Source organism: Cebus imitator, unplaced genomic scaffold (genome assembly GCF_001604975.1).
Source record: "Cebus imitator isolate Cc_AM_T3 unplaced genomic scaffold, Cebus_imitator-1.0 Scaffold169, whole genome shotgun sequence".
NCBI classification, from domain to species: Eukaryota; Metazoa; Chordata; class Mammalia; order Primates; family Cebidae; genus Cebus; species Cebus imitator.
Window position 1 is genome coordinate 337,632 of NW_016107484.1, and position 13,780 is coordinate 351,411.

At 42.0% G+C, this 13,780-nt stretch overlaps 1 protein-coding gene across 1 annotated transcript in view; it reads left to right on the top strand.

The window, feature by feature from the left end:
- The window catches only part of RNF34 (ring finger protein 34), a 19,735-nt gene that overhangs the window by 3,207 nt on the left and 2,748 nt on the right, over positions 1-13,780 (top strand). Inside the window, exons 2-5 of the mRNA XM_017544278.2 lie at positions 6,946-7,164; positions 8,824-9,231; positions 11,923-12,009; positions 12,253-12,454. Coding sequence (XP_017399767.1) covers positions 6,946-7,164; positions 8,824-9,231; positions 11,923-12,009; positions 12,253-12,454 — 916 coding nt within the window. The remainder of the gene's footprint in view (positions 1-6,945; positions 7,165-8,823; positions 9,232-11,922; positions 12,010-12,252; positions 12,455-13,780) is intronic.

Genomic DNA, 13,780 nt, shown 5'->3' on the forward strand with positions numbered 1-13,780 from the left:
TTGAGGTAGTGTCATGCTCTGTCACCCAGGCTGGAGTGTAGTGGCGCGATCTTGGTTCACTGCAACCTCCACCTCCCAGGTTCAAGTAGTTCTTGTGCCTCAGCCTCCTGAGTACCTGGGATTACAGGCGCCTGCCACCACACCCAGCTAGTTTTTGTATTTTTAGTAGAGACAGGGTTTCACCCTCTTGGCCATGCTGGCCTCCAACTTCTGACCTCCTGATCGACCCGCCTCAGCCTCCCAAAGTGCTGGGATTGCAGGTGTGAGCCACCTCATCTGGCCTGTCATTTAATCTTCATAGAAACCACCATAGCTTTTCTGATTCTTCATTCTAGTGTAGCTGGTTAATATTACATTTAATGGAATCATGAAAAGGGATCACATCCTAATGTAGTTTAGGATTGAAAATTTGTAGTAAACTTGTGAATTCTTTAAATTGAGCATTTTGAAATATTTTCTCCCACGGGGATTCTAAAAGATTAGATTATACACACACAGAAGCAAAGACAGCTGAACCTTGAAGCCATTTGGAAATCCTGGCACTGTGCCAGAAAGAGAGCTGGACCACTGCTCTTGCAAAGAAACAGAACACCTTCCCTTTCGCTTTTGTTAGCTTAAATGATGTTGCATAGGCTTATATTGTTTGAATCTGACTGAGGAAACTGAGAGAGTCCTTATAACCTTGTTGGCTGTAAAGTGTCAGCCCTACTCTTACGCAGATTATTTAGGTTTGTGTTCTTTCTCCTTCCATTTGCTTCCTCTCCTTTACTCCTACAGAGGGAAGGGGGCTTCTAATTCATTTTTGAGGAGGGAAGAGTATGGGAGGAACACTGTCAGTGCCTGCTACTGGAGGAAAAAAGGGACTTGAATATTGAGTTTCAGTGAAGGAACTGACATGCTCAGTACTTTCTGGGACCTTCTCACATCTGTTTTCCTGTAGTGAAGACGGAGTTCTGGTCTCCACTCAACTAGATGGTAAGCTGCTTTGGTCAGCTGTATATTTCCCAGACTGCTTAGTTGGCTGCAGAGCTAAGATCCTGTTCTCCAGTTGATGCTATCAGTAAAAACAAACGTTTTAATTTCCATTTGTCTGTCTTCTTTTTTTTTTTTTTTTCTTTTTGAGGCAGGGCCTTGCTCTGTCGCCTAGGCTGGAGTGCAGTGGTGCTCTCTGCTCACTCCAACCTCCACCTCCCAAGTTCAAGCAATTCCCCAAGTTCAAGCAATTCTCCTGCCTCAGCCTTCCTAGTAGCTGGGATTACAGGCAACTGCCGCCATGCCTGGCTAATTTTTGTATTTTTAGTAGAGATGGGGTTTCACCATGTTGGTGAGGCCTATCTTGAACTCCTGACCTCAGATGATCCTCCTGCCTTGGGCTCCCAAAGTGCTGGGATTATAGGCCTGAGCCACTGGGCCCAACCTCTGTCTTATTTCTTAATTGGCTCCAAATTGGATGTGGAAAAAAGGTACTGTTACTGGCTCCTTAAAATCTTGGTACACTGTCTTTGAAGAAAAGAGGAGAACTGGCATTGGATAGCAGAATGACATGAGGGTATCTAGTTGTCTGAGGCAGTCCAGGCAGGTTTTAGAGTTTATTATGGGGCTTGTAATTTTTTTTTTTTTTTTTTTTTTTTTTTTTTTTTTTTTTTTTGAGTCAGAGTCTTGCTCTGTCACCCAGGCTGGAGTGCAGTGGCGTGATCTCCTCTCACTGCAACCTCTGACTCCTGGTTGAAGAGATTCTGGTGCCTTAGCCTCCCGAGTGGCTGGGACTGCAGGCATGCACCACCATGCCTGACTAATGTTTTGTGTTTTAGTAGAGATGGAGTTTCACCATGTTGTCCAGGCTGGTCTCTAGCTCCCAAGCTCAGGCGATCCACTTGCCTCAGCCTCCCAATGTGCTAGGATCACAGGCGTGAGCCACCACACCCGGCTGCCTCATGTGTAAGTTTTTAATACAGTACTAGTTTTTAACTGATAGAAGCCGGGCAGACCATGGTCCCATGACTGCTCTATCGAGAGCAGCTTTGGCTTAAGAGAGTAGGTAGGAAAGAGATTAGACTATCAAGAACAAGTTGTTTATTTTTAGTAATCATTGATAGCTAGAAAATAAACTGCAAACATGGGTCAATTCCCTGAGCTTGGAGTTTTGTGCCAGAAATGGGCAGATGGTTGCCTCACTCTCTTATTCTCTGTGTTGTTTTAAACTACATTCATGGTCAAGAGAGGAAATTTAGCTGTCTTCACAGATTATTCTTTTCTTTCAATATAATTTCACTTCTATTTTAGATTCAGGGGTACATGTACAGGTTTGTTACATGGGTATGTTGAGTTATGCTAAAGTTTGGGGTAGAACTGGTCCTGTCAGCAGGTAGTGAACACAGTACCCAGTAGTTAGTTTTTCAGCCCTTGTCCCATTCCTCCTTGCCTTCCCTTCCCCTCAGATTATTGTTCTTTGTTGTTTTTTTTTTTCTAATTTTTTTTCTGTTTTTCTTGATTATTGTTCTTTCTAACCTCTTTTTAGATACCACTTGGATTCATGTGGTATAGCCCATGGAGTTTTGCTGGCAACTAAGGTCCCCAAGTAGGTCATAGAAGCCCAGATCATGGCTTGCATTTTCAAAGTTCCAGGCTTTTCAGAGATTTGGGTTTGGGCTTTATTCATGGAGCAGTAATCGTAGGGTTTTTTTTCCCCCCAGTGAACAAATAATGGATAGTGACCCTTATATAAGGAATAAACCACTTTGGAATTGAAGTAGAGCAACTGGTCAGTGAATTGACTGCAAATTCAGAAGCCAAAGGGTTAACCCTAGTATACTGTCAGAAGCCAAAAGGGTATGCTTAGTATTCAACAGCTCCAGAATTGACTGCAAATTCAGAAGCCAAAGAGCTACGCCTCGTATGCTGTCTTTCTAGGAATTGGGTTCGCTCAAAATCCAGGAAGAAATCAAGTGGTGTGTAGAAAATATTTTCATCTCACCATCAATATGGAAGCAATGAGTGAATAAAAGAAAAATAAAGGAATACAGGCTAACTTAACTGGAGGAAGATCTTAAAGTATAGGGAAGACAGAAATGGAATGGGAAAGAACATGAACTTAGGTCTCTAAAGCTTTTAAAAGAAGGCTGCAAAAGAGGGATCCTTCTCATGCCTATAATCCTAGCACTTTGGGAGGCCAAGGCAGGTGGATCACCTGAGGTCAGGAGTTTGAGACCAGCCTGGCCAATATGGCGAAACCCTATCTCTACTAAAAATACAAAAAATTAGCTGGGTGTGGTGGCAGGCACCTGTAATCCCAGCTATTTGGGAGGCTGAGGCCTCTTGAACCCAGGAGGTGGAGGTTGCAGTGAGCCGAGATTGCACCACTGCTCTCCAGCCTGGGTAACAAGAGTAAAACTCTTATCTCGAAAAAAGTAAGTCAATAAAAATAAATAAAGAATAGAAACCAGAACATGTGGACAGATTTAAGAGGGGAAAGATTGGTATAGAACACTTCAAGCACTATTAGGTCAGTGTCAGGGTGACAGTTGTAGGTAAAGATGCCTCTGCCCTGAGGGGACATGCAGAATAAATTTCTGAAATTTATGAGAGTACAGGAAGATGAAACATACTAAAGGAGAGCCAGGTAGATGGAGTCCAAGCTTGGAAGGGTTTATCTTCTGGATGGATTCTTCAGCTTGGAGGTGAAGAAGGACAAAAATACTTTGAACAGTGGATGCTTTTGATAGACCCAGAAATCACTGACTTTCTCCTAATACTGGGGGATTTCACACAAGAAAATGTGCAGAGGAGTTAAGTTGGGAAATAAAAGTTTGGGCCCAGAAGCAAAGAGCAAATAAAATGAAGGAGAGCAAAAGTTACAGGCCAATATGTGGTAAAAAGGAAAGTGATTCATTTAAGAATCAGATTACAACTCAGCTGACCCTTTCTTTTTTTTTTTTTTTTCTGAAATGGAGTCTTGCTCGGTTGCCTGGGCTGGAGTGCACTGGTGCAGTGGCATGATCTCGGCTGACTGCAACCTCTACCTCCCGGGTTGAAGCGATTCTCCTAACTTAGCCTTCCAAGTAGTTGGGATTATAGGCGTCTGCCAATACGCCCAGCTAATTTTTTGTGTATTTTTAGTAGAGATGGCGTTTTGTCATGTTGGCAAGGCTGTTCTTAAACTCCTGACCTCAGGTGATCCACCTGCCTCTTCCTCCCAAAGTGCTGGGATTACAGGCATGAGCCACTGTGCCCGGCCAGCTTTTTATGCTTTTGAGCACACCATGGCTGTAGAGTCTAAAAGGTATATAATCACTTAAAGGTATGGACTATTAATTATAATTTTACCTGACTTATTTTTTTTTCTTTTGAGATAGAGTTTTGCTCTTTTGCCCAGGCTGGAGTGCAGTGGCACTCTCTCAGCTCACTGCAACCTCTGCCTTCCGGTTTCAAGCAATTCTCCTGCCTCAGCCTCCCAAGTCGTTGGGATTATAGGTGCCCACCACCACACCTGGCTAATTTTTTTAATTTTTAGTAGAGATGGGGTTTCACCATGTTGGCCAGGCTGGTTTGAACTGCTGATCTGGTCATCTGCCTGCCTCAGCCTCCCACAGTGCTGAGATTACAGGCGTGAGCCACTGCACCCTACTTTACCTGATTTTTAAAGACATCACTATTTCTTGAGAAATAGGGTGTGAAGACTTATAATATTGAAATCATTGGCTTTGATACTTCAGAATGTTTGTTTGAACCTTGTGGTTTCTTCTTTACCTTCTCCTTTCTTTATAATACAACATCACTTCTGGGTAATAGCAGGAACAGCATTATCCTGTTCCTGAACAGCCTGTTGCGTTCCAAATTGCCTTTTGCCTTTTAAGGTTGAAGGCTTTTTATTTGTTTTTTGTTTTAAGAGCTTGCTGGACAAACACTAAATGTTTGACAGAATCAGATAATAAAATAAATGGAACTGTATTATTATGTGCTGCCATTTTAACTAATAGCTATCTAGACTTCCATTACCTATCACATTATCTAGATTCTAGAATATGCTTGAGAATTAGGACAAGGGGCAAAAGCCTATTCATTCTAAACACTGTAGCTTTTATTTTAAGCATGGGAAAATGCCTTTGGCCCTCACTGAAAATTTGTTCTTTTATGTATACTTGTAACAAGCTTGGTTATCAGGTTTCTGAGACTGCAGTAAAAAAGGAGACAGGTTACTTTGGGCAGGAATAGTGATAGCCGTGGTGGCTCAGAGAGGGAAGAGACAAGGAAAAAACCACAAAAAGCAATACATTAGTTCTGGGCCATTTATTGGAATGGCAGATAGTCCTTACTCCTTGGAAGGTCATCATGATTATCAAGTCATTAAAAATTATGTTTAGTGTCTTCGTTTGAAGAGGTAGGATAAGAAAATATGTTCCTGTTGTTTTTGTTTTTTGAGACAGACTAGCTCTATCACCCAGGATGGAGTGTAGTGACATGATCTTGGCTTACTGCAACCTCTGCCTCCCAAGCTTAAGCGATTTTTGTGCCTCAGCCTCCCAAGTAGCTGGAATTACAAGTATGTGCCACCACTCCTGGCTAATTTTTGTATTTTTAGTAGAAACTGGGTTTTCCCATGTTGGCCAGGCTGGTCTTAAACTCCTGACCTTAAGTCAGGAAGCCCACCTTGACCTCCCAGAGTGCTAGCATTACAGGTGTGAGCCACTGTGCCCAGCCTTTTTTTTTTTTTTTTTTTTTTTTGAGACAGTACCGGTATTGCTCTGTCACCCAGGCTGGAGTGCAATGGTACAATCATGGCTCACTGCAGCGTTGACTTCCTGGGCTCAAGTGATCTTCCCACCTCAGCCTCCTGAATAGCTGAGAGTATAGGCACATGCTACCATGCCTGGCTATTTATTTTATTTTTTTATTTTTGTAGAGGTGGGGTCTCACTATGTTATTCAGGTTGGTCTCGATCTCCTGGGCTCATGTTATCCTTCTGCCTTTGCCTCCCAAAGTGCTGGGATTACAGGTGTGAGCCATTGCACCCAGCCAAGAAATACTTTCCTTAATATCAACTTAATATATTCTTTATAAAGAATTTGGAAAATAGAGAAAATTTCAGAGAAATTATACATGATATATTAAAATCTATTCTGGTTTGTCTACGACTTCGGGTTAAAATAATAATAAAATCTAAAGAATGTTTTAGCTGGTGTTTTGATGTTTTCCCAGTTATTAAAAAACATATTTACATATGTCATAGTATATTATACCTAGTTACAAATGGGAAAACAGAGGTTTAAGGAAATGAAGCAATTTAAATTTGTGGTCCTGGTGTAGTGGCAACTTATAATCCCAGCACTTTGGGAGGCCAAGGTGGGCAGATCACTTGAGGCCAGGAGTTTGAGACCCATCTGGAAAACATGTTGAAACCCCATCTCTCCTAAAAATAAATTAGCCAAGTGTGGTGGTGGGTACCTGTAATCCCAGCTACTTGAGATTGCTTGAGACTGTAGAACTATGCGGTGTCTAGTGCAATGGCCACCAGCTTAAAGTTGCCAGGTAAAATACAGGGTGCCTGGGAAATTTGAATTTCAGATGAAAAATGACGAATTTTTAGTATATGCATATCCCAAATATAGTGCAGGATAGACTTTTGTCCAGCCTTTTTTTTTCTTAATGTGTGTGTACATGTATCTGTTTTAGGTGGGTATGAAGGTTTTTTTGTTTGGTAAAATTTGGATCATGTTCTTTTCCTTTTGTTTAATAAGAGATTATGGGTATTGCCAATGCCAGATATTCTTTAGAAATACCAGAAAATTACTTATTTCCAAATGGCTTGAAATTTCAGTGCCCAGAGGAATACAGTAATCTAAAAGTTATTTAGGGCAAACTTACCTCTCTAGAATAGCATTCCCTGAGGATTCCAGAGAGTCCAGATTCCACTTAGCTTTAAACTGTGGGATTTGTGTTCCTTTTTAGGCGGGTGCCACGTCTATGTGGGCTTCGTGCTGTGGGCTGCTGAATGAAGTCATGGGAACTGGAGCTGTCAGGGGCCAGCAGTCAGGATTTGCAGGAGCCACCGGTCCATTCAGATTTACACCAAACCCTGATTTTTCCACCTACCCACCAGCAGCTACGGAAGGGCCCAACATAGTTTGCAAAGCCTGTGGACTTTCATTTTCAGTCTTTAGAAAGAAGGTGAGTTGGATGAAATGTTACATAACAAGACACATGGGTCAGAATTCTTGATTGTAGATTATTTTGAATGGCTAGTGAATTTTCATTTCTGTTTATTAAAATATCAAAAGCTGGCTGGGCACGGTGGCCCACGCCTCTAATCCTAGCATTTTGGGAGGCCAAGGTGGGTGGATCACGTGAGGTCACGCATTCAAGACCAGCCTGGCCATCATGGTGAAACCTCATCTTTAAAAGATAAATAAAGTAAAAAAAAAAAAATGCATATATATGTGCGTGTGTGTGTGTGTGTGTGTGTGTGTGTGTGTATATGTGTGTGTGTATATATACATATATATATAACAAAAGCTTAGTTCCATTAGCCATTTTCCTTCTAGAAAAATGCTTAATTGGAAGGATTATGTTACTGCTCAAGTTTTCTGACTAGACGTTATTTTTCATGTTCACGCATCCTTTCTCCCAAACCTGTTGGTATCATTTTATTCATGATGATGCTTATTTCCTAAAGTAGGAAATTTATTAGTCTGTAGTTTTGTTTAGAAATGACATACTGTAACTGATTCAAGTTTCAAAAAAGTTTCCCTTACCTTAACTTTCAAATGAAGAAATGAATGCAGTAAATTAACTACTCTTGAGATTCAACATAAAATACTTAGGCTAGGGCCGGGCGCGGTGGCTCACGCCTGTAATCCCAGCACTTTGGGAGGCCGAGGCGGGTGGATCACGAGGTCAAGAGATCGAGACCATCCTGGTCAACATGGTGAAACCCCGTCTCTACTAAAAATACAAAAAATTAGCTGGGCATGGTGGCGCGTGCCTGTAATCCCAGCTACTCAGGAGGCTGAGGCAGGAGAATTGCCTGAACCCAGGAGGCGGAGGTTGCGGTGAGCCGAGATTGCGCCATTGCACTCCAGCCTGGGTAACAAGAGCGAAACTCCGTCTCAAAAAATAAATAAATAAATAAATAAATAAAAAATGCTTAGGCTAACAGTTGTTTTCACTAAGGTAGAAAGTCATTCAGAGAACCATCATATTACTAGGCCTCCTTGCTCTCTTTGATCATTAGTTTAGTCTTAAGGAAAAAAAAATGTTAGCTTGTGAGAACAGTGCACCGAGCAGAAACGACCACATCTTAGTGCCCTCTAAGCTTCTCTAGTAGCATGGCTGTGATGAGGCTGTATAGTTTACAGATTACTGTATTAGTGGGGTTCTGTATTTTCTGGGATTGACCTTGAGAGATCAGTTACCATTCTCTTTCCATCTGTCTGTGTTATGCTTTTTGTCTTTTGCTCTTTAAATGGGGGAAATTGTTCATGTAGGAAAAGACCAGGAAAAGTGTTAGTGATTATACTTTCTGCTCCATGTGGTTCAAGCTCTGTTTTGTTAATTACATGTTTATACCATGGGGTGGAAAGGTTTTAATTCATTAACACAAGAGTGCGTTTTTCTTAAAGTGCTATGTTAGAACGTCCGTGAATTCAAACTGCCTTAGCAATGACTATTTTGATTTTCATGGCTTTTGGAACATGAAAATGCCTGTGGAAATAGTCTAGTGCCACTGGGGACTTCGTTAAGAACTAAAATTAAATTTTAATAGAAGGCAGAAAATTCATGTTTTCATAATGGTTCATATCTTGTTATTAAATGCTTTTCTTTTTTCAGCATGTTTGCTGTGACTGCAAGAAGGATTTTTGCTCTGTTTGTTCAGTCTTACAAGAAAATCTCCGTAGATGTTCTACTTGTCACTTACTACAAGAAACAGCTTTTCAGCGCCCTCAGTTAATGCGACTGAAGGTGAAGGATCTACGGCAGTATCTCATTCTGAGAAATATACCCATAGATACTTGTCGTGAAAAAGAAGACTTGGTAGATTTAGTACTGTGCCATCATGGACTAGGCTCTGAGGACGACATGGACACAAGCAGTCTGAATTCTTCAAGGTCCCAGACTTCTAGCTTTTTTACACGTTCGTTTTTTTCAAACTATACAGCCCCCTCTGCTACTATGTCTTCGTTTCAGGGAGAGCTTATGGATGGAGACCAGACATTCAGATCTGGAGTCTCGGCACAGGTACGAGGGGGTAACTAATTATACCCAGGGCCTGGCACGCTTACTCTTGGCCATATATGGTGGGGCCTTTAGTGCTTGATGGCTTCTGATAAACTTCAAAGTCATATGCTGGAGCAGAGCTTCCACATCCAGCTGAAGTCTGCACTTAAAGGCTGTTCTGATGTATAGTCTCAGTGCTGAGGTGCTAGGTAGCTCCAAAGTCTGCTGTCTGAAAGATCCCAAAATAGCTCATCAGTCTCTTGGCCTTAGTTTCTCTGTCTTGTATAGTTAGACACTAACTGTTGAAGAAATGGCTGTGAAATAGTAGCACATACACATTTGTAGGGTAGGGCTGTTAGTACAAGTGTCAGGGACCATAGAAACAACACGTAGTGTAAGTTAGCCTAATGCCCGTTTGCCTTGCTACAGTGAAATTGTTCTAATTCAGTTAGTGAAAGAGCCATCTGAATCACAGAAAACATGTAGTGATTTACTAATTGTAATTAATAATATTGTCCCAATGAAGTCCTTGGGCATCCTGATTGAATAACATGTAAGGATTTGTAATTAATATTTACTTGTACCTGAGTGATTCTAAAATGCTGAAAGAAATGTTTTGAACAAATTTTTTCACATTTAATTTTCTTCTCTGAAGAAGGGGGTTATTAAAAGCAGAGGAAAGCTGGATGCGGTGGTATGAGCCTGCAGTTTGTTACTTGGGAGGCTGACGCAGTAGGATTGCTTTAGTTCAGGAGTTCGAGGCTGTAGGTGTACCATAATCGCACTTGTGAATAGCCACTGTACCCCAGCCTGGGCAACGTTGCAAGACTATCTTTTTTTTTTTCGAGATGGAGTCTTACTCTTGCCTATGCTGGGGTGAAGTGGCGCAATCTCACCTGACTGCAACCTCTGCCCCACCAGGTTCAAGCAATTCTCCTGCCTCAGTCTCCTGAGTAGCTAGTATTACAGACCCTCTTTTAGCTAGGATTACGCCCAGCTAATTTTTGTATTTTTAGTAGAGATGGGGTTTCACCATGTTGGTCAGGCTGGTCTCAAACTCCTGACCTCAGGTGATCCATCCACCTTGGCCTAAGTGCTGCTAGGATTACAGGCATGGGCCACTGCACCTGGCCAAAACTGTCTCTTAATTAGTAAATGAATAAATGCAGAGGGAAATTTGGTCTAATTGCCTTCTAAATGTAGTCCTGTGCCCTCTAATAATATTTTCGTCAATGATAGACCACATACATGACAGTGGTCCTGTAAGATTATAATGTATTTTTACTGTACTTTGTGTTTAGATATTAGATGCACAAATGCTTATTACTGTATTGTAGCTGCCTACAGTATTCAGTACAGTAACATGATGTACAGGATCTGTAGCCGTCTATGCCCTATAGCCTAAAAGTGTAGCAGGCTATACCATCTAGGTTTGTGGAAGTACGCTGTGATGTTTGCACAATGACAAAATTGCTAAATGATACATTTCTCAGAATGTGTCGCAGTCGTCAAGAACACATACTGTAGTCTAACTTAGCTAAGTCGAAGCCAGGCGGTTTTTTTTTTTTTTTTTTTTTTTTTTTTTTTTGGTTGTTTTTTTTTTTTTTTTGAGACGGAGTTTCACTCACGTTACCCAGGCTGGAGTGCAATGGCGTGATCTTGGCTCACCGCAACCTCCGCCTCCTGGATTCAGGCAATTCTCCTGCCTCAGCCTCCTGAGTAGCTGGGATTACAGGCACGCGCCACCATGCCCAGCTAATTTTTTGTAGTTTTAGTAGAGACGGGGTTTCACCGTGTTGACCAGGATGGTCTTGATCTCTTGACCTCGTGATCCACCCGCGTCGGCCTCCCAAAGTGCTGGGATTACAGGCGTGAGCCACCGCGCCCGGCCTCAAGCCAGGAGTTTTGTTCTCCCAAATGAGAACTGGCATATTTGTGCCGCAAACATAAGGCATACCTGACTCATGTACCCCTTTTGGGTATACACCACCATTTGGGTGGTGTGGATTGTTGGATGCTATAATATGGTGCCTGGGAATTAGTGGGGTGGAATATTTGAAATTGGGAACTGACCTAGCTTATTGTAGAGCTGTTGTCAAAATATGGTCAAAAGAAACTATGTTAAAAAAAGGTACATAAACACAAACTGAAGAGATTTGTTTTTCCTCAAGAGTTCTGATTATTGAAAAATTTTGAAAATTAGAATTAGCCTCAGCCATCAATGAAGAAGTCTAGAAAGCCTTCAGTGGAATTAGATTGTCTAAGGAGGCTGAGGTAGGACTGAGATCTTTCAAATCAGATCCCCTCATGCTTGGGCTGACCTGTCAGAGCTTTAGCTTTTTTCTCTCTGCCTCATATAGGCTCCAGTTAAACTAGCCACCTGTGGTACTTCGATAATGACACAGTTCCATCCCATATCCTTAATGGTTTTGGCATTCCATTATGGGACATTCCTCAGGGAGTTAATACTCTGGTTCGATTTTATAACTTTACACACGGAAATTTGTGTTTTGAGCTAACTTTCTGGAAGGTAGGTTCTTCATGCAGTCTTGTAGGGCCTAACTCTTTGGAAGGGGCAGCAGCATTCAGAATCCAAAGATGTGGATTATGCGGGCTTTCACGTCATCATGGCGAGCATCGATGGAAAGGTTTTTCTCTAGTGATAAATATGGATTGATTCCTGACCTAATCAGATACGTTGTGTAAGCGTAGGTACAAAGTGAAATAACTTCAGCAAACACAGATGATGATGACGATGATGAGGATGACGACGAAGAAGAAGAAAACGCGGATGATCGGGTGAGGCAACCTATAAAATTTGGTTTCCCTGACATGTCACCCTGATAGGAAGGGAGGGGGGCCCTGTGAACTTTCTCTAGATTAGTACAGATGTTTCTTCTGGTTTGAAAGTAGGACAGTATACTAAAACACTTTTAGGACTGCCGAGATGGCTGGGAGAATATTCAGGGCCAGTGGTGAGTTTAGGGTGAGGGGGGGTCTGGACTTGTGGGTCCAGGGATAATGGATGCTCTGTGGTTTCAGACCCCTGGGCTCTCCAAGGAGAGAGTGAGAGCTTCGCTGTCTGACTTGTCAAGCCTTGATGATGTGGAAGGGATGAGCGTGCGCCAGCTGAAGGAAATTCTGGCTCGGAATTTTGTCAACTATTCTGGCTGTTGTGAAAAATGGGAACTGGTAGAGAAAGTAAACCGGTTATACAAAGAGAATGAAGAAAACCAAAAGTCCTGTAGGTTTATCTTTTCATTTTTTCCCCATAGTATTTTTCCTTAGGCTTTTAAAAACTGAGTTGTTTCTGTCACGAGTCAAATTTATTTTTGAGAAAGCTGTGTACCTTTTTACTATCAGTTACATGAGCCTGTTTATAGACCTGTAAAGTAGTAATTTCATTATGTGATGTTCATTATGGCTGTGAGACCACCAATACCAAGTGAGTTAGAAAATTATTCAATTTGGGCCGGGCATGGTGGCTCACGCATGTAATCCCAGCACTTTGGGAGGCCGAGGTGGGTGGATCACGAGGTCAGGAGATCAAGACCATCCTGGCCAACATGATGAAACCCCGTCTCTACTAAAATGCAAAAAACTAGCTGGGTGTGGTGGTGTGTGCCTATGGTCCCAGCTGCTTAGGAGGCTGAGGCAGGGGAATCGCTTGAACCCAGAGGCAGAGGTTGCAGTGAGCTGAGATTGCACCACTGCACTTCAGCCTGAAGACAGAGCAAGACTTCATCTCAAAGAAAAAAAAAAAATTATTCAATTTGGTTTTTCTTACTATTTGTTAGAACCCTAATTAAATTCCTTGTCGCTGTAAAAATGCATATTTTCTCACTAATGCCTTTTTGGCCAGCCAGTACCTTGGTTCTCTCAACTGTAACTTTTAAATCTAACAGTAGGGGGAAATTCCCTATATCCCAGATGTTACATAGTTCTTAGCATCAACTATTTGTAGATTTCTGTGTAAGTCACAAAAAGCTGAGGTTAAGAACTTCTGAATTAGGCTGGGCATGGTGGCTCACACCTGTAATTCTAGGACTTTGGGAGACTGAGGTGAGGGGATCACTTGAGCCCAAGGAGTTTGAGACCAGCCTGGGCAACATAGGGAGATCCTATCTCTACACAAAAAAACAAAACAAACAAACAAAAAACCCTGGTGTGGTGGCTCCAGCCTGTGGTCCCAGCTACTGGGGAGGCTGAGGTGGGAGGATTGCTTGAGTGTGCAGTGAGCATAGTCATACCATTGCACTCCAGCCTGGGTGACAGAGCAAGACTATCTCCAAACAAACAAAAACAGAAGAAAAACTTCTGAACTATATATTGATGAAATTTAGCACAGAAATTGTCTCTCAGCTGGTAAGACAATCAAGCCACAGAGCATTTATGGACAAGAAAAAAATAATTCAGTTGTGTTTATTATTTCTTTTTCAATTTAAAAAAAATAATATATGGGCCGGGCGCGGTGGCTCAAGCCTGTAATCCCAGCACTTTGGGAGGCCGAGGCGGGTGGATCACGAGGTCAAGAGATCGAGACCATCCTGGTCAACACGGTGAAACCCCG